The sequence below is a fragment of the Cryptotermes secundus genome, unplaced genomic scaffold, assembly GCF_002891405.2.
Source record: "Cryptotermes secundus unplaced genomic scaffold, Csec_1.0 scaffold238, whole genome shotgun sequence".
Classification (NCBI taxonomy): Eukaryota; Metazoa; Arthropoda; class Insecta; order Blattodea; family Kalotermitidae; genus Cryptotermes; species Cryptotermes secundus.
Genome location: NW_019728500.1, coordinates 192,519 through 214,885, shown reverse-complemented (window position 1 = coordinate 214,885; position 22,367 = coordinate 192,519). Strand labels below are relative to the sequence as shown.

Sequence of the window (22,367 nt, the reverse complement as noted above, 5' to 3'; positions counted from 1 at the left end):
TAATATGGTGGCAGGCACAATGTACTTGTACTTTCAGATCCTGATTCACACATGCAGTACTGTCTACAGAGACCTAGCATTCCACTGGCAACTGACTGGACCTGTTTCATATGAGACATGAATATCACGAAGTGCATGAGCAAGCTCCTGATAAAATGCCATTGTGTTCAGTTCGAAGTTACCATTTAACATAATACAATAGAAAAGACATGTTATGTGATTTGATGTAAGTATATTAATAATATCTGAAACAATAAAGCAATATGGGTTAAATGATCCCAAATGCAACCATTGGAAACCAACCAACCAACAATAACAACAGTTTTAGTACAATTCAAATTTATTGTCATAAGGTTTGTAGTCTGTGACAATATTTACAATGGGTAGATTGTTAAGTAGTAAAATTACAGATTCCATTTACTTTACCATCAATACAAATATTCAGTACAAACTAATACTTGTATAATCATTTAAACTGTTTAAATCATTGTAGAATTTATGTTCACCACCAAGGCAATGTATATCATATAGCAGCATATGTTATTTCTACTTGCCACACAGATTGGGAGTTTTCTGATATTTTGTACATTGCCCTGGAATTGTGTAAAATGCATAAGTTCATCACACTATTTATTCATAAACTTGAAATAACTATGAATCCCTTAATAATAGTTGTGTACAGTGCTGATGTTCCTACTCTGAGTTACTAAGAGAAGTTGAATAATCGTAGAGAGTGGCAATGTGAGGTGATTACTTAATTACATAGCAATGGATCTGGCCATCTGGAGTACCTCTGCAGAACTGTAGGCCATATAACTTGTTGTTTATCACTGACAGAGGGTCTGACACTCCAGAATAGTATGGATAGTCCATCAGGAGATAGGGAAGCCAGAGGAAACTCAGAGGGGCAAAACCTCCAAGTATTTTCTCTAGGTAACAACTGTGGCCAGCTGAGATGGCACCCTCACTGGATAATCTGGTAAACTCTCTCTCCCCTTCCCTACAGCTCCATGGTCCAGTTGCCATAGGCAAGTAATTTTTCCAGTGGACTAGTGAGGCTGAGGTAGATTGACAGTACAGTTCAATGCTGTGTCTTTAACTCACCCTCTTGAATGCTGTTGAATTTCGAACAACACATGGTATATTTCTGTCTACAGTGTGCTTGAATGTCCATGGCAGAGGGGTAAATACTGCATCTATTTCCATTTATTGCACATGTATCAACAAAACAATAGACAAACACATCTTGAAGACATGCTTTAAAAAGAATAACAGAAATATAATTACATAAAATTCTAAAAATGTTATAGTTACTCCTAACCTCCTCTTTGGAAAAAATTTTAACTTCCAAAAGTTTTTAATCACTAATTTTTAAGCCGCAGTTATAAAAAAAGCTATACCTGAAACAGGCCATGAAGACCCTTAGGGTTGTGAGATGTCAAGGCTCCCAATTTTCCTCTAGACAGTCGGCTCACAGATGATGGTAAGGTTGTCAGCCTTACATGCTGGCTGCCCTTTACCACCCAGGAAGATTTCCGAGTCAACCCCAGGGCCATAGTGCAGCTGGAAGGACTAAATAAACTGTAAAAAGTCCACCTTATCGGAACTCCAACACGCAACCTTCTGGCTTGTAACATAGTGCCAAATTTAATTCTGACATTAACTTTGATAACAAAATTTAAACTTGGAAGATAACTCCTATCACTTTCACTGTTAAGAGATAATAATAATAACAACAACAACAACAACAACAACAACAACAATAATAATCTCAATCATGAATTCTTTGTGGAACTACTAAAATATAGGAGTATGTTATCTGTTGCATATAAAAAAAATGTAGTAAAAATGTAGCATTCTATATTGCACCTGGGGTATCAGTATTGTAATTTAAGCTTGTCAGATGTTTTTATGAATAAATACTGCGAATAAATATGTTGTTATGAAACAGTTTTACCCGAAATATATATGTAAGGATGTTATATAAGGACAAAGGTATTAAGAAATATGTATTGATCACATATTAGTAATTCTTTAATCAATTGTATGGACACATATATAAATGTACATGAGAACTGTGTGAAGTAACCAGACCACAGGATGTAGGATGTGGATGGGAAAAACACAGAGTGAGTAGAGCTGGAAGTCAAACCACATACGTTTGCACAATAAAGCAAGCGACTCAGGTTAAGATGATGAATAGAAATTACAAAAGATGGAACTTGGAATTAATGTCACAAGTTGATGAATCGTTCCTTTATGACGCATAATTGGAATGAAGCAATCGCCTGTTAGTTTAGAAAATAGGAAAATTGATGAGAAAGAGAACCATCCAATTGTAAGCTTTGTTACAATGTGTCTGAGGAAAACATAGAGTATATAAGGGTTATACAAAGGAAGTGAGGACCACTTCTTAACAGTCAACACAAGTGCTTTGAAATAGAAAGACGGTCCATCCTCCAGGGTGAGCCGCTGCACCTAGAGGGTTCTCTGTAGAAGGCAGGCTGACCACAGGTCTCCACAATTACCAGACATCATGTACATCATCGCAGTTACCATACTCTGTAAGTAGAGATCTGTCACAGCCTGGCCGCTTAACCTCAGCATACGAGAAGAGGTGATGGCAAGTTAGCAAGAAGTGTCCAGACTAACTACCTAATTTGTTGATTTCATTATGTGTTTATTTAGAGTTAATAAATGTTACTTTCTTTTGAGTTAGATAAAAGAAAGGTGTTTCATTATGATTCGGCATGGGGCAGTACCCTAAGGACCCATCCTCGAACAGGAACCCTAGACCACCCCCATCCGTGGTATCATAACAACGTAACAGAATGCTTCAATATAAGAATTACTAGCATAACACTCATTGAGAATTCAATAAAGTGTTACATCATTGGTTATACAGGCTTTTGTGCTATTAAAATTTTCTGCTGTCACCTGTATTCCTCTCCAGTCCTACATGTTATCAACTGATAACTGAGGTTAAAGTTTAACACCATCTTCCATGAATAATATGCATAAATAATCAATCATAAACCATATCCTTTGTATACTATACTTTATTTCACATACACACATCAAAATATTATCAAAACGCATGAAACAGACATGATACAGTGAAACAAAAGACTTCTTGCTCATTCATGACTTACTACTTAACTTACACTCATGAAACATGCAAAATCCTGAAAGTCTGTTGCTGTTTAACCCAGTATTATGTAATGACTGGCATATCTCACAAAAAATATACTTATGTACAGAATAGTAAGAGCCTGAATTCATCTTTGGCTATAATGTATGTATTATTGCATAAACAGAAAGAGCACAGTTAATTTATGACTTAGTGTATAGTACATGATGACACTAATATGATGTATGTGAATGTCTCTTTACATTTCAAATTAAAAACACATAAAACCAATTAAAATATTCCTGATATGAAAACAAGTTTCAAACACTATTGTTCTAATTGAAATGAAGCTAAACAATGATCCTGAATGGAAAAAACCATCAGTTGCCCCATAGATTAAATTCTAGATCGATTTGCAGATCAAATACAATGTTGTAACACTAAAATGAGTAATTACATTGAAAATTATCTCAATGAAACAAACATCACATTACATTATAGGACTATAAATATTAATAAGTGCTATTGACTTCACATAAACAGAGTAGGAACCTCATATATATATATATATATATATATAGTCCATATGTGATCCTTTCACAGCCACAGATGAAAGGAAAGAAATCTGAGAAAGAACTTAAAATGGCTATATTGTTTTATATATTTCCACCTGCATAGATTGGGTAGTATAAATTATAAAGAAACCCTTTCCCTCCCCCATTCTGAAACCAAGGGTTCCTAGTTTTTAGCCTTTTATTTTATGATGTGAAGAAATATTTTATGTCTTTTGACAAAAACACGAATAACTTTTCACTTAGTTAATCACTTATCCACAGGATAGCAGGAGATATCTGAGAATTTAACAGAGGCTTCAACCCGAAGCAGAAATCCTAGAATGAGGCATCTTCAGATGCATAGGCCAGGAAAGAGTTAATAATAATGTAACTAACTAGCCATTTCCAATACATAACTTTCCTTAGTACAGGAACACACAACATTACATTTTCAGGCTGAACTTCATAGTATCATACCATCACATTATTCAACTTAGTAGAATGTAGTAAAATGACATGTATCATGCTATCCTTACTACAATAAACCACTGTGTTTAAATTAAGTGCTCTTATGCTGTAGACTCAGAATAATTATTTGAAGCAGAGTACTTTGTTCATCTGATTAAAAAATTCTCAGCACTACATGAAATCTGAATGTTCATTACCATATTCAAAAGAGTCTGCACAGTATCAGAATATAACGAGCTTAAATAATGTGGCAAAGATTCCAAATAAATCTATGGGTTTTATTCACCATCCACTTGCACATCAATTATGTCAATTATGACATAAGTCATAATGTGGAGGAATAAAATATGCATTGTGTGTTAATTTTATTTTAACTTTAAATTATCAAACATTAAGTTACTGAAAATTATTTAAATAAATTTAATGGAACTGTGTTAAGATTGAAGTGCCCCAAATCTTATAGTAACTCAGTATGAAAGCTGAGTAGCATTCTTTGTTGTTACATGTATGTAAAACATTGTAACTATGAATTATCATGTTGGTAGACTTAAGTAACGTGGGATTCCATCCATTAGCTTGAACTACATATAACATGCATAAGTTACAGACGTTTCCCACCTTTTGGCTAATAATGTATTAATGTACTTTCCATACATTACGGACAATTCTCCGTACTGTATGGAAGTAAACAATGACTTGTTGTTTACTTTCCATACAGTACAGACAATTCTCCGTAAGATGAGGCACTGACTATACAATTAATTAATTTGCAACATCATGGGCCTCCTATGCATTCTTATATAAAAGAAATATTGAATTTCCAATTTGTCCATGGAAACGTATGAAAAGTAAAATATTGACTGATTCAATGTTATATAACATCAATTTTATCTTGTGTTATACAATAACTTTTAGTTTTTTATATAATCTGACTTATTGTATTTTTACGCAAAGTATTTTAAATGATTAATAACATTGTATCCAATCTAATGTACTGCAGTTCAATGATATATGTTTGTTAATATGTGTTTGCCTGATGATGGCCATTAGTGTCTGAAACATGTAGCGAAACATAGCTTGATTTTTTCTGTTTGTTGTGTCGTGACAGTCAATAAAGAGTTGTATAAACTGATAGGTTGGCTGTGCCACATTTCAGGCAGTTAGACACTGGAATCCCGCTGTGATAGTCTGTGTTCGATCCCAGGTCAGGTCTTATGAAGTCTGTGGTGGACAAAGTAGCACTGGGGCAGGTTTTCTCTGAATATTTCAATTTCACTTGTCAATTTCTTATTCCACCAATTGCTCCATATTTATGAACGATCTATATATATAGTCATGATACTGACAGCAACAGTAAATAACACATTAAAAACATGTATCTACTGACAGGGAGAAGAAAGGTAGGAAGACACAACAATGCCGGAAGACTTGACCTCAAATCTGGAGATCAAACAGTTCAGATGGTCCAAGACATCATGGTATAGGTTATGACAATAATTAACACTACCTCTCTCAATGGTCATTTTTAAATTGTTATAATTTTGACAAATACGATTACCCTTACGTTAATATTTGGAACAGAACTGCAAATTAATCCACATTAATTATACTATACTTAGCCTTAATAGTGTTATGAAATATTTAAGGAAATGCTTTAATATTTTCAGGACTGTTTTAATATAGAAGACTCAATCAAATTTCCATTCATGTTATACTATGTGGAAATTCAGAAATATTGATATTTTTATGTCTTGAGGATGGAGTGAAGGTCAAACTCATACATCTAGTACTAGACTATTACATATTGTCACATCAGAGTGAAAGACAAAGTTATGTTATGACCGACAGTTAGTCGGCCATTCTGTCTTGGTATCCAGCATCCATCTGGGGCCAAAGATCAGAATTTTATTACTGCAAATCAGTTATAGGTGTGTTGATATGGAGCGTCCTCTTTGACAAGAGGATGAGTCTGTTGTCCACAATTGTTTCTGGCCTTCACAAGCACAGTAATTCTCAAGTCCGAATCTTGTGGGGCTCATGACCAAATCTTAACCATATCAGATTCCAGACTCCCCCAACCTGCAGGGCCAGGTCCTTGTATATACTATATTCCCTAGGAACAGAGTGGCCCAGTTATACCCTTAGTAACTGGGTTCCCTTTTCTTCACCCATTATGACTCGCTGGGCTATGGTGAAGGTATTTGAATCTGCCTTCACACATGCCACTGCTCACTCAGTGATAACAATCGACTCCTTATGTAGCCTCAGCACAGGTTGCATAGAAAACATGTCTCTCACCGCTTCTATTGTTGCATTATGTAGCTGTCACATGGACTGCGTAAAAAACACCACTTCCCAGTTACTACATTGATGCATGTTAAGAATCTGTTGTCTAGCAACAGGCATGTTTGCAGAGCCTCTCCCTAGCAACGCTGTCTCTGCTTGCCTCACAGTTCTTGCCTTATTCAAATATGCCACAATATGAAACTCACTACATCCCTCAACCACCACTTCTGACATTCCTGTACATGTTCCAAATTTCTTTTCCAGTGCCTCTCTTTTAAGAGTAGTATTGGACTGCTAAATTTGCCTGTTTGATGGACTCTATGCATGTCCAGATAAGCATTTCACTCCATCATCCTGAGTGCCAAATATGTGATGTTTTTCAAATCTGTTAAGAGATTTGTTGCAAAAAATATTTATGACATTAAGAAGTTTTGATAGTCATAGGTAGTTATCCATGAATGCTACAAATGCACCAACTTTCTCATTTCCATTCCTTTTTTATGTATGGTAGAGTTGGTTAGATTTATTTCCTCTATAAAATATTGCAGATGTTTTGAAAAAATTACCAGTTTATGTTTCAATATTTTTCTGAAATAATCTTACATTTAAATTTTTTACAATAATATTTAATGGTGTACCTGTGCAGAATATAAATTTAAAATTTAACTCTTTAATAAAATGTTAAAATAGTCATTTTTTTTATAAATTCCAAAGTTTACTGTGGATATTAAAATATAATGATTTTTGTATATTTAAATATAATGAAATGTTGAACACTTATTAGAAAAGACGGATTTTAAATTTTAAATGCTTCTCAGCAAAACGTTGATATCTTTAATATCCAGAATGTAATACTGATTCTCATATTTTCTGAATATTATAGAGAAGAATAGTTGTAAAGAAAATAACTTTTAAGGGTAGAAAGACTAATAAAGTAATGCATGTATAATACAAAAATCATGATACTGATAACAATGTCACACAATCTAGAAGATGGCAAAAAAGGTAAATAATAATAATAATAATAATAATAATAACAACAACAACAACAACAACAACAACAAAAACTCTCCCCAGGCACATTCTAGGAAAATTACTTCTCGCAGTTGAATATATTATTGGGCAATTTTACAGTATGCATTTTAAAATACAAAGGTATCACAGTTTATATATTACCTTATATTACAACAAATGTTAACAACCAAAGCAGATTTTATATATTCTTCTATGTATATAAATACACAGAACACAAAGATGAGCACAGTGGTAATCCCAGTGTTTTCAGGTTTAAATTTCTTTGGCTCCATTTCTACTTTGACAAAATATTTCCATAACTCTGCTCATGCATATAGGTGTATTTAGAAAGATAATAATTAATAGATCTGAGAGAAAAGGTACCAGTAGTGAAGATGAAAAGTTAATTAATTAGGTCAGGATGGGGCCCAATGACAATTTTTTATGACAGCAGTGAAATTTGAGGTTTCATTACAAGAAGGAATTTCTGGATTAGTTGCATAACTACTTGCTACTCAAGTAAAATGTAAACTATGTAGTCAGTTACATATGCACTTCCCTGCTAACACTCCTCTCTGGTTAAATTTTTATTCTTTGTAGAAATGAAATTCCAGAGAATCAGAATGAAAGTTAAACCAATATATAGTTCAGAATTTTGACAGAACTTTAGACTTACTGTAGAAATCATACAAAAGAAGGTTCTGGCACTTATATAGCAATGGCATTGAAGATATTAACTTATATGTTGCACAGAGAACCAAAATAATCCACCTGTCTTTAACATAATCCTTAGCTAATGGGATTAAAGTTCAGGGAGTGTGGAGAGTCTGTGGGTTTCCAAAACAAACTTTTCCTACCACCTCTGGTGAAATAGGGATTTAAATTAAATTTGAAGTTCCCAAGGCAGTGGTAACAAAGAGCTTTATTTTCTGGGGCAAAATTCCATGTAGTTTTTTGAAAGTGAACAGACCTTTTGGAGGAACATAATCAACTTCATATTCAGGGTTGAAGACTGCTTGCTTTCTTCATGATGATTTACTGCTTGGCTTATCTTCAACCCAGAAGATGGATGCAATACATTCCTCTGAAATATCAGCTAACTTTCAATAGGCTACATAGTGTTAAGACAGAACTCCCAGCGATTCAAAGTTGTGCCATTTTTCCTTTCATGGAACAAAAATGGAGATATCTGCAGGCAGGCTGCAGCTAAATATGAGGTTTTATGTTTGGGCAGCTTTGTCATATTGTGACTGTACCTCCTACAAGTGAAGTGTGTTAAAAATATAATTGAGAAACAACTGTGCTGTATCAATGTCACTTGTGACTTAATTTAAAACTTTTAAGTTAAAATCATTTGTTTAAAATTATATAGTGATAAAAGCTATGTTCTTTGAGTATTTCCATGCCTGACTAGGTGTGCACACATCTGTTCCTTTGTCAACTCTGGTATTCAGGTAGGAAAATGTAATGGCAGAAGTAAGTACAGGTACCTGTAATGTATTCACCATGCTGACTAGTCAATCATTACTTCAAAAAGAACAGAACCTTGTCTGTGGCCTTGTTGGTGGAAATATTTTATGTTTTTGGCCCACGCTCTGCATTCTATGTTAATCACAGTATTTACTGAAAGAGAAATTCAATTAAAATTACATTATGAAAACCAATATATGAAAATAGAAGGAATAGTCATGATGAAATGTTACTACTGAGTATAAAACAACAAATATGCATAATTTTTACCCAAATATTTCTTAAATCCACTTAATTAAGTAATAAATAACTTAAAAATATTTTATGAAACTATATGGGCCTTATACCATTAAAAGCTTAGGACATAAAAATAAATAAGCAATAAAAAATTGTAGAACTTAAGAGATAGAGGAGAAGTAACATAACTGACTCACATTTTGGCCTGGCTAGATGTATTGCAATAAGAGGACTGAGATATCCATCTATATTTGTGTAAGGATAATAGTATCCAGGAAATCCTCGGCCTGGAATATAACTGATAGGTCCCATATTCTCGCTATCAGAAGGGCTATCTCCCTTACAGCTCACCCATACTTGGTTCAGCTACAACAAAAAGATGATTTATCATTGTTTATGTCTCAATACCTCAGACTGTGTGTTTAAGAAGCCAAAAAAGCTTCCCTTTTATTCATTAGAATAGATGGGCCTAGCAGTACTTCTAACATTGCTTCAAGGCTAATCTTCAAATATGTTATGACAGCAAATATCATTGGAATGAAGTTATAATTTCTGTGATTCAAATCCAAACACTTGACATTTTTAAGACTTAAATATTACAATTCCCACTATGAGTCATACAATAACTGTTCCATGAATTTATACCAAAAAACTTAATGATTTTTATTTCTTATTGTTGATTATATTTTTAATCTCGTGTGGGCATTATCAGGTGATACACAAGAAAGTTGACTGAAACATATGTAAGCTGCAAGTACAATTCTATTAAAATATGGCAAAGTATAAAAAATATAGCAGTATGTAAAACAATAATTGAATTAGTCAGATCCAATCCAACTTTTCCAAAACCTGAGTAAAATATATGAGAAGTTATTCAAATCTCAACAGATCTTCAGTGTATGAAGTAGAATATGTACTACATGATAAGCCCATATGCCTCTGTACTATGTGCTCCCATATAACTCCTACATTTCTCTGTATATAGCCTTCTGGGTCAAACCAGTTCCATTATTTGTATATTCTTGTTTTTGTTATATGTTGGTATTATTTTTCTAGGGGACTAGGAAACTTCTGGTGTTTTCCATATAAGGTAACAGAACTTGTCCAAATAATAATTTCTCTGATTATGCAAATATTTTTTGGGAGAAATTCTTGGCTTACTCTTCTACCCTGAATGCAGTATCAGCAAGTTCTCCAAAGCATTGATAGCTGTCTACCAGACTATACGGCAACACATCCAAGAAGACAGATGTTTATCATCACTTAATTTATTTTCTTTATATTATTTTCATCAAATATTGTTAAAACACCTCTTTTATGAAAATGATATGGTTTTAATAACATAATGAGGTATGTGTTAGTAACAGCAGTGTATTATTTTCACCAAGTTTGACATATGAGGGAGAAATGTAACAGGAAATCTTGAATAAACTTTTAAGATAACCATGTGAAAGAATTCTGTATAACTATAACTCAAAATAACTTACCTAGAATTTCTTAATTTATTCAAACAGCCTTGAGGAAAAATATTACTTTTAAATATCTTGATTTAAGATACATATATTCAGCATTATAAACTAACATCTTCACTTACTTCTTTAGGATTTGTTTTAAGTATGTGGATTTTCAGGTCCTCAGGTATATCTTCAGGCAGCTTGTTGCGTTCATAAAACTCAGGCACCCAACCATAGATCTATAAAATAGAATGAATCCTTATCAAGCAATGGGGACATGAACTTATGTGTCAGAGGTATGAGTTTCAATGCCAGACATATCTAGTGCTATTTTTTGCATGTATTTCCATTCCCTCGCCTGATGAAGGTAAACTTTGTGAATATGACTAATACCAGACTTTCGTTATGGCTCAAAACATGTACTAATTATGCTTCCTATGTGACCCCATCTTTGTTAAGGTGGGTAGAGACTATGAAAATAAAATGGCATACAAGTGGAGGGATGAGTCATGATGAAATTATGAATCTGTTGGCAGTGCTCATGCAAAGTATTTAGAATGACACAGAATGTCTGATCAAGATTCTTTGGTACCAGTAATAATACTGATGGTACTGTCACAAAAATTTTAGCAGTTAAATGAACTGTACTAAACTTGTTGCTCATTGTAAATCGTTTTCAACATTGTGCAGTGTGTGAAAGATTAGGAAATGATGTGGACTGTTGAATCTTTTTTTTACAAGAGACTTGCTCTCATTACGAGTGCTGTTCTGCCAAGGAGGTAACTACTTCCTGTGGTTTTTCCTTAAGCACTCAAAAGAGTCTAGATATGGTGAATGAGATAATTGTGTTCCTTGACAAATAAATATAATGAAGAGGCAAATGAGTAGAAGTGAATGAGTGAAACTATTACACACCTTATTGAGTTTGATGAAGATACAGGGAGATGATCTGTTGAAACCATACCCCATCTCCATGGTGCAGGGTTGAAAATTTTTCACGTTGACTTCACACACCTTACCATCCTGAGGAGGCTGATCAAAATCACATACTTGCTGATTCTTTCCTCCTCCAGGAAGTTTCTGTGCCACATGGTATGCTGCAAACACGTAATGCCTTGTAATGCAATGTAGACCCCATGTACTATTATTTGAATTACCATTATTATACATGAAGAAGTAAGGCGTTGAGACAACTACAAGCAAATTAATGTAGCCTTAAATTAATTTTTTATTTTAAATAAACAATATTATTGTAACATGCTGTAATGATAATATGAACATGTATGACTTGTGAAACAGGAACAATTTTTGCCCGTGGAAATTAATGTCATGAATTAGTACAGATTGTGCATCATGCTGCCAAACAAATGGGCTTAAGTGCTAAAATTTCTGACTTGGAAAGTGCTTAGTTTGAATTCTGGTGATGACACTAACAATACTGACTGAGGGTGTTCGTGGTTTTCTTCAGTCCATGTTTGTATATGCCAGGATACCTCTGCAAATGTGGTCATGACCATTTCCTTCCACATCCATTGTAATTAATTCATTATTAACTTACCAACCTACAATCTTATGTTGTATAGTCAATGTACTCATAGAATCACTAATAGCCCTTAAAACAAATTAAATAAAATGCATCATTCTATGATTTGAAGAAAGCTGCATAGGAATCTCAAGTTATTGCATGCTCTCACTAACTGTGATGTATAATTCTTACTGTTCTATAATTTTGCTACGTTCTGTGAATGAAATGCATAACTCCAACACATACTACTTGTCTTTCTGTTCATTTGTTCCACCTCCTATACTACTGAATGGATATCAATGAAATATAATACTGAGGATATACATATACACTGAAAGTTATAGGTAAATCTGACTTTAGCTTAAGTGATCATATCAACCACAAATTAAACTTTGAGGTTCATCAAGAATGTGGCAATGTATAGAAACTGGTATTTAACACAGAATATAGCACTTGCTGAGATCTGTGCTTATTTTTTATTCAATATATCTGTAATGTGATTAGTTTCATAACAATGTGTTCACATTTGCAATAATAAAATTCTATTTACAACAAATAAACATCATGCAAATATGGTAATGGCATGCAAAATCAAAAAGAACAAATTTGGAAAAGTATTTTACTCCATTGGTGTACATTCACACTCCCTTGTTTTGGATGCTGACATAATGCATAAACAAATGAATGTCATTGGAAATAATGTGCTAACATTCAGGGCAGGCAAAAATCTAAATGCTGGTCTCAGGTGATGCGAAATTTGCCACCCAACCTCCAGTATGAAATAGATTAACTTTCTCAGAATTTTGTCATAATTACTAACAAAATTTCCAGACACTGTAACAAAAATCATCAGTGGTATTATTACTCTTAAAACAACAATATTTACAGTGCTGCACAATATGTTAAATGACTGCTAACTAATGTTCATGATATAAAAGATATTCAATAATTAATTTTGACTTAAAAAAATAAAAATTTGTGAAATATTACTGGTTCGCCTGTGCTGTTGCACTGGGTTTATACACTCTTTGTGTGAAGTGTTACAAGTGACCGAACAATTTCAGTCTGGACTGTGTTGGTCCATTTCACTGAACTGATTTTGATTACATGTCATTACCTTGCACACAATGCCAATGAAATGTAGGACTTTTTTTTTTTTTTTTTCAGAAAAGGTCATCATACAAATAAGCACAAAAATAATCTGTTTGATTTAGATCTCTACTATTCATAAGAAATATTTCCAGTATGGTGCACATTTAGAAAAAGAAAAGAAAACATAATTTATATCTTCAAACAGAGTTAATCAGTTTTGCAAAAATACAATTATAATAGATTAATATTATAATCTTTTGGATGTGATGCACCTTGGTTTCACATCTCAGAACACAGCAATCTTCTTACTCTTGTCCCCTGAACATGGAGGCAGTAGTTTCCTCTGAAACGCTGGTGACGTTCTATTGCACTATACAGAATCAGTTGGAAAGCTTGTTTCATTTTTGAGAATGGTTTTAGACACTGGGCATCTTAAAAACAAATTTTGGGAGTATGCAGGCGCTATCTTCCGCATTTACTCCCCTTGCCAATCCTGTTTACAGGCCTATAATATTTAGGTTTATCTACACACAAGAATATTTATACAAGTTTTACTTAGATTCAGTCTAGGGACATATGGAAGTGTTGATAAAATTGAAAATCAACTCATATTTATGATAAATTTAAATCAGGCATTATTTCTTCTAATACAGTAGTTTGACATTCTAAGAAATTTCTATATTATTAACTTTGGTTAGTGTTATATACATACGCTCTAGGAACTTGTCCAGCTGATCAGTCCAGCGTCTGTAGTTACTTTCATTAGATGCCTGGTACCAAATTAGGGCTCCAGCAGACACTTCGTCAGAGATAGGCCGAAAGCCAAGACCTGTACAAGAAACAGTGGATTATTGTGGAGATTCCGCAAGTTTCCCCTCTGAATTAAGAATCTTGCCATGAAGATATAGGTGTAGCTCCATGCATTCTTAACTTAGACACTAGCTGGCGGTGTGCGGTCAACTTAACACCCCAGTTGCTATACCCCCCAGAAAAAAAAAGCCACTGGTAAGCACTGGACTACAGGGCTACATGGACCCCCAGTCTGGTTGGAAACCAGTGCTAAAGATTTAAATAACTGCTATAATGCAAGTTGAAAAATGATATATGTTATTATATGTTATTTAGAGAATTTGGGGAATTAAGTGCAGTACATTAGCAACAAAATTAATAACACTGTATGTTGAACATGACCGTATGTAAGTATCCTACATAAATTGATAACCATATTGGAAGATTCAGAGGAGAATTATCAACCGCTCCCAATATCTATCGGACAGGAGGCTGGTTGGGCCCCAGAACCGATATGGACGTCGTGGAGAATTGAAGATCTTGCTCCTGCCGAGATTTGAATCCTGGCCGTCCAGCCAGAAGCCGTCCCTATAGTGACTGAGCTATCCGAGAAAATTAAAAGTTCCTAAATCGGATGACATCTGCGGGGAGGGGATAAGTATAGAAAGTTTCATGAAAATCTATCGGTTGATTCCAGCATATTAGGGCAGGACATGTAGACTGTGGGTGGATGGACATGATAACTTCGACGAAGCTTTCCTTATAAAACACGCAAAAATATAAGGTAAAGTTATCCCTGTAACAAGCGGCCTCCGTAGTCTAGAGGTAACGTTCCCACCTCATGACTCGTAGTACGCGGGTTCAAATACCCGGCGGAGGTCGTCGAATTTTTAAGGGCGGAAAAATTCAGGGAACAAGTCCTCCGGGAGGGACTTTAAGCCGTGGGTCCCGTGTCGTAGCTTTACGGCAGGTAAAAGAACCTCATATCTCCAAAGGAGGTCACTGAGCCAAATTACGGATGTTTCCCGCCCAACAGCAGTCTCTAATACCTCTGGTAGATGGGGGAAGCATTATAGATACCTCTCAGCAAGTAGAGCCGGTCTCGCTGGCTGGGCGGGACTGATTGTAAGCACCAGTACCGGTAGGATATAGAGACTGGTAGAAATCATAGAGGGAAGCACAATGGACCAATACAGGTCTAAGTGCATGGGGAAACCCACCCTCTCCAATAACTAACTAACTATCCTTGTAACAGGCCTTGGAGGCCCATAAGATTGTGAGATGTCGAGGCTTACACATTTTCTAGACAGTCGGCTCATAGATGGCGGTGAGGTTGTCAGCCTTACGCACCGGCCGCACTTTACCACCAGGAAGATTTCTGGTAATCATTTCTGTTAGAGGCCCACTCGACCCCAGGGCCATAGTGCGGCTGGAAGGATTAGGCCAATTAACAAATCAAATAACCTCACAGGGAGTTGATCCCGCGACCTTCTGGCTTGTAGCATAATGCCTCAACCAACTACGCTACTGCGTGCCCCATAAAATACAAAAAGTAGTGTAAAAATACACCGAAGATGCTAGAAAATGCTAACATATCGAGCCCAGAAAGGCAATGCGACTTTGTAATACCTGGGTTTGAGCCAATAATACTATCATCCAATAGGTATCTGGGTCGTTTGTCATCCATGAACCAAAGCATGCCTTTCATACAGATAGCAAACATGGCAGCCAGCGCAGAGAAGAATATGACATAGAAAATGAAGACTCCGCCTACAAAAGAAAGAAAATGAATTAGCGTGGCATAATGTTGGTCTATTTTATACTAGATTGGTTTGTTACAGCTCTCTATCACATGGTGTTAGAGAGTAGGAGTAAACAATCATCCCTACTTCCCTCCATAACGGGACGCGGTTTTGCGCACTTGTTAGTAATGCCGCTACTAGTTGCGGAAAGTCTCCTTGCCGAATATTAGTTGCGTATATAAAAAAAAATAAACATTAATAAGCAAAGAAAGAGCAAAGACGAAGAGAAGTAAGTAAAGCTATCCCTGTACCAGACCGTGAAGGCCCATATGGTTGGTATGAGACGTTGAGGGTCCCACATTATCTAGAAAATCGGCTCAAAGATGCGGTAAGGTTGTCGGCCTTACGCGCCGGCCGCGCTTTACTCCCCAGGAAAATTATTTAATTAATTCCTGGTACTCATTTCTGTTAGAGGCTGAGTCAACCCCAGGGCCATAGTGCGGCTGGAAGGATTAGGTCAACTGAAAAAATCCAGTGACCTCATCGGGACTTGAACCCGCGACCTTCCAACTTGTAGCATAGCCCCTCAACCAACTACACTACCGCGTGCCCCCTGGGCAAAGACCAAGTGGAAACAAATTGACGTGTATATTGACGTGTATCAGCTAACCCGCTACTTAGTGGCTCACTTTCATGCACTGAAGTTTATGTTATCGAAACTTGATAGTAGCAGTATCAGCGATGGTAGAAAAGAATGCGAACAAATACCGCACTTCCTAGTGTTGAGCGGGTATTTTTAATTATCTTTTTGAAAATATGTAAATTATGAATAACATTCACACTACATTTGTTTACAATAAGCAAGAACAGCGCGTTTTCTTGCTATATCTTAAAAAGCTGATATATCTATTTGAAATTTTTATAACGAGGGCTATATGCTTCTATTATATTTGAACTATCTCCCTCGTCAGTCTGTTTATTTCATCTCTGAAATCTCTTGGAAGCGATAATATATAATGATATTAAGTGAATATTTCTTTCAATACGTCCAATAATGTGGTTCCAAAAACGTTTAATGGAAATAACAATACATGAATATATTTCTTACAGTTATGTTATGGTAAATCCACGACAAACAGTTGCCGATCGATAGAGTAATATCGAACATAAGTCGCTACATAGATACTTCAGGTGGATCCGGAAATCAACGAAACGATGTGGCAGTGGCATCAACAGTATCGGTACCCTCTTCAAAAAAAAAAAATGGGAAAGCAAATCGTAATAATTGTATACGGTCACCGGACGTACGCCGAGTTGCTACAGATCCGTGACGAAGCGGCAGTAATCTTCATGACCAATACACAGTGAGCCAACGCTTTCTATAGTTCTTTCATCTTCTTACAACCAATCACGTAATTCAGTCAATCTTCTATTACCGTAAAATCTACTTATAACGGAATCTCTCAATAGATCCTAAATATGACTTTTCCATTTCGGGCAGGTTACCGTTTAATGCGTTTAAGACGTGGAACAACATAGTACGTACACACACACACACACACACACACACACACGTGTGTGTATATATATATATATATATATATATGCCTTTATAAATCATTATAACTAAATGTTTTAATAAATTCAAGAACATCGCTGTAATTGTTAAAGGCTAATATTTTATATTCATGTCACTGTAATGGTGGTATCCGTGTGTACTGGTAGTGATCAGTGACATTGTAATAGTGATTTCCGCGTGTATTGATTTGTCCTTCTGAAGATGGTCGCTCCGACCGAAACATGTAAAGAATGAATTACGTATTAAAGAAAGAAAGAAATTATCAATTGATGATATTTTATACTATTGCTAGTGTGAAGGACCAGAATGAACCAAGTCAAATTTCAGACTGTTATTTGCCATATATTTATTTGTCAAACTGATATATACGAAATACGATTTATAGCAATGTATATAGGAAGGGCCGCGCCATAGCTCATGCGGTTAGTCGCTGGCTTCCCACCACGGCGGCCCGGGCTCGATCCTAGGTCTGATCAATTGGGATTTGTGGTGGACAAAATAGCGTTGGGGCAGGTTTTCTCCGAGTACTTCGGTTTCCCCTGCCAATCTTCATTCCACCAATTGCTCCACAATCACTCTCACCTATCATCTGGGACTGGTACAATAGGCCAGAAGTGGCCGCAGTACAAAGGACTTAGTCCCACCCCACTAGCAATAAAAAAGGTATATAGGATGTGTTGTTATAAAAACGGCAATTGCTGCGAGGAATTCAATTTCAGTCGGTAAAGGTGTTGAATTTTGAAGTAGGATTTTAACGCTTTTCCTGTCGACCACAAAAATCCTAGCGATTGTCATCAGAATTTCTGCAGACCAAGCAAAGGCACGATGCGTCACTAATATACACAATATCAATATACTAGGAACACAGAGGAGAGCGATGATGTCCTGTTTCAAAGCACTAACTATGGAGAACAGTCACATTTTAGAAGCTGATAGTTTTTCAGTAGGTCAAGGAATGTTCTGTCTTTAATGGAAACCGGAGCTTCATTACCATGTTCAGAACAGCCCTCATGTGCTATGCATTCTGTATCAGATGGCTCCAGTTCACACACTTATACTCTATTTGTTTATGATTCATTTTAATATTATTCTTTCATTTACGACTGAGTCTCCGAGATTATATCTTGCCTCCATTTTTCTGGTTAAAATTCTGTATGAATTTGTCTTTTTCAAGCGTGCCTCATGTCCCGCCTGCCTCAGCCTCCTTGACTTTATCACCAGTATTAGCTGAAGATCACAAATTATTAGGCTCCTCACTGTGCCGCATTTCCATTTTCATGTTATTTCTCCCCCCTTTTGTCCAAATATTTCCTCAGCACCTTGTTCTCAGATGTCCTCAATCTAATTTCTTCCCTTAAGAGCACAGTCGAAATTTTATACAACTGATCGTAGTAGCCGCGGGGTATAAGGCAAGACATGACTTACGTCTGCCAAAACACTGGGATCGTGGGTTTGAATCCCACTCGATATATGAATGTTTGCGTTATTTCACTGTTAGTGTGGTTCTGTGGAGGTAGCGGCCTTGTAACGGGCTGGCCCCCCTTCCAGGGAGTCCTACCAACTCACTGTAAAAGAGAAGTTGACCCTGCGCTTAATTAATTAAGCACTATGTCATGAAGACATACGGGGAAGCGGAGATATAGCTCTACCATTCTTGACCTCGACACTAGATGGAGGTAAGTAGTCAGCTTCACTCCCCGTCCGCTTTACACTCGGGGAAAGAGACCTCAGTACTTATTCACCAGGTGTCTGTGTGGGTTCTAAAGTCGGTCTGGGCCCTCTCGAGAATTGAAACCCAGCCTTCCAGTCCGTAGACCGTCCCTATACTGACTGAGTTATCCCGACTCTATCAATTGTTTATAAGATTCATAAAATCATAATCAGTTCTGAGTGGGAACAGGCCAGCGAGGCAGAAGCAGAAGTTTCAGACACATACAAACTATCTAAGAATTGGCTGGACGGACAGAGGAGCAGACGAGGCTAGTGGGAGTGAAGGATGGAGTGTAAAGCCAATATTTGATTAATTATATTTAGTAGCAGTCATCTGTTTCGTAAGTCATATGCCGTTGAAAAGCAGGGTGATTATGAGTTATGATTGGGAAGGGAGGAGAAGGAAGTTGTAGTTGTCTGTCTGAAGGGGTTTTACGCCTGTATTTCCCTGGAGAACATGACAGAAATTACGAACGGTATGTCTCATGCCTGAGACTGTATAACTTGGAACCCACGGAATACTTAACAGGAATACGAACCACTAAACTTCGAGATTAGATGATCAAGTTAGTTCGGACTCTCTATTCTCAGCAAAAACGTGTTCATTCTTGTGCAGGAAGTGAGGAAAACAATGGAATGTTGCAGTCAGCAGAGTTCGTAATTCCGATGTCTTCTAGAAACACACGTGTCAGCGATTGCATATCCTTAACAACCCGGTACAAACCTTGTAAATGGACGAAATGCCTCATGCAGTAATTAGCGTCTAAAGCATAATGAAATTACTGGTTCAGAAGACTATGGCGTGACATTGATTTGAAAACTACACTAAATATTAACATTATCTGTCCTCGACCGACTGAGGGATATAGTGACCTCTCATTTTGACGAGGTAAGAAGTTTACTTACTGGAATACTAGTGTTACGACAGAGATAAACAAATGGGCAAAACGTATGTTTTCGACGGTCACTGTTGAGATCTCGATAGGGGCAAATCGCTAAAACCAAGCTTGTCGTACTATGCGTGATACCAGAATGGCCACATTAAGACTTAAACCCATCGGGACGATGTAACCTTTTAAACCTCACTGAAAGTCGCAGTGCAGGGGCCGGAAGGGCCAACTCCTTGTGGTTTCATTCATTCGTTTATCCTTTTAAATCCATCTGCTTCCTCTTTTCCAATGGCCATCACTTATGTAGTACTCGCTCACTCACTCATGGAGCTGAGCCCTTCTAAAGGAGCCGCCAATTCTGCTGCTACTCAAGAATTTATCAGCAGTTTATGGAACCCGAAGGTTCATTACCGTGTTCACAAGAGCCCTCCACTGGTCGTTATGCTAAGCCAGATAAAGCCAATCCATACCATCCCATTTTATCTAAGATCCATTTTAATATTGTTCACCCACCCACGCCTTGGTCTTCCCAGTGGTCTCTTTCCTTCTGGCTTTCTTACCAATATCCTACATGTAATCCTCTTCTCCCCCATTCGTGCTACATGCCCTGTCAACCTCATCCTCCTTCACTTGATCGTTCTAATTATACTTGGAGAAAAGTACAAGTTATGAAGCTCCTCATTATGCAGTTTTCTCCAGTCTCCTGTCACTTCATCCCTCTTCGGTCCAAATATTATCCTCAACTCCCTGTTTTCAAACACCCTCAGTCTTTGTTCCTCCCTTAATGTCAGAGACCAAGTTTCACACCCATACAGATCCACAGGCAAAATTATAGTTCTTCATATTCTAATTTTTATGTTTTTGGACAGCAGACGAGAAGACAAACGGTTGTGGACTGAATGGTAGCAAGCATTACTTGAATTCAGTCCCTTCTTAATTTCCTCCTGAATCAGATTTTGTTTTGTTACTGTCGTTCCCAAATATCTGAACTGTACCACATTTTCAAAGCATCTGTTAGCTATCTTTATGTCATGATTTTGCCTTGCATTCTCTGTTTACTTCTAGACCATCCTCCTTACTAGCCTAGATTAAAGATTGTGTATTTTTCTTTCTGGTATCTATAATATCACCCAGTAGATTCACATCAACAGCGTAGATCAATAGCTGATGTGTCTCATTTGATTTAAATCCCACCTGGTTTTCCTGGACCTTCCTACTGGCATATTCTAAAGCAATGTCGAAAGGCAGTGGTAATAAAGCATCTCCTTGTTTTAGACCATTCTGGATACGAAAACTACCAGACAGATATTTACCTATACGGACTTTACCATACGTTTCGTTTAAACACATTTTAATCAGCCTAACTAGTCTCAGCGGTACCCCAAATTCTATCAGAATATTGTACAATACTTCCCTCCTAAATGATAGGCTATCTTGAAGTCTATGAATAGCTGATGTACTGTCTCACTGCACTCCCATTTTTCTCCAGTATCTGACGAAAGCAAAAGTTATGATGAGTAGTTGCTCTGTTACGTCGAAACCCTCACTGATGATCCCCAATAATTTCATCTATGTACGGATTTAACCTTGAAGGAAGAAAATTGGATAAAATTTTGTATGTAGTTGATAGCAGTGATATCCCCTGATAATTACTGTAGTCAGTTTATCACCCTTCTTGTGAACTGGTACAATAATAGATTCCTTCCACTGATCAGGCAATTTTTCCTTATTCCAAATATAATTTATTAGCTGACGGATCTTAGACAGCAATATTTTACCACCTGCTTGAATCAGTTCTGCTGATTTGCCAAAATTTGGAAGAAATTATCTAGATCCTTTTTCAACGGTGAAATCGAATGCGTCAGCATATTATACCTTATTTCGTTTACTTAACCATTTGAAGTATGAAGTTCATTTATAGAGAAATTAAATTTCCACCTCATAAGACAGGAGCCGGTGTAGCTCAGTCAGTACAGAAACATGTTAAGGGCAGAACGGCCGACTTTTTTTCTGGTAAGGAAAAGAGTTTCTTCTCCACTCCACAGCGTCCATATCGGCTCTGAAGCCCACACAGCTTCCTATCCAATGGGCACCGGTGGCTCTTTCCCCGGAGTTAAAGCGTCCGGAACAAGAAGCTGATACGTCACCTCCATCTAGTGCCGAAGTCAAGAATGGTGCAGCTATACCTCCACTCCCCATGGCTTAGTGCTTAATTAATTAAGCACAGAGAAGGATTTCCTTTACCTCAAAAGCCCCTAATGCATCTTTATTGAGTATCTAAATACCAAACTGTGAAAGTGGTTCATCAGCATAACGCTGCGGCTTCCATTACATCTTGGAACACAGTTCCTCGGATTCAAGGCAGCTTCGCGTCATAGTCTTCGTGAAAGCGGCAAAGGACCGAAGCACTTCACCGGGAATGAACCC

General features: G+C 36.6%; 1 protein-coding gene across 4 annotated transcripts in view; it reads right to left on the bottom strand.

Annotated features, from left to right (window-relative positions):
- Positions 1-1,515: 1,515 nt before the first annotated feature.
- LOC111865192 (sodium/potassium-transporting ATPase subunit beta-2) overlaps positions 1,516-22,367 on the bottom strand; it is a 29,717-nt gene continuing 8,865 nt past the window's right edge. The window contains exons 2-8 of one of the 4 annotated variants that reach the window (XM_023853025.2): positions 15,649-15,789; positions 13,943-14,059; positions 11,529-11,710; positions 10,754-10,852; positions 9,357-9,525; positions 8,943-9,075; positions 1,516-2,562 (exon numbers count right to left, since the gene is read on the bottom strand). In XM_023853025.2, the coding sequence (XP_023708793.1) occupies positions 8,966-9,075; positions 9,357-9,525; positions 10,754-10,852; positions 11,529-11,710; positions 13,943-14,059; positions 15,649-15,789 (818 nt within the window). In that variant the 3' untranslated portion in view covers positions 1,516-2,562; positions 8,943-8,965. Of the gene's footprint in view, positions 2,563-5,201; positions 6,824-8,397; positions 9,076-9,356; positions 9,526-10,753; positions 10,853-11,528; positions 11,711-13,942; positions 14,060-15,648; positions 15,790-22,367 lie in introns of those variants that run through there. The other 3 variants (XM_023853026.2, XM_023853024.2, XM_023853027.2) reach the window with 3 other exon arrangements.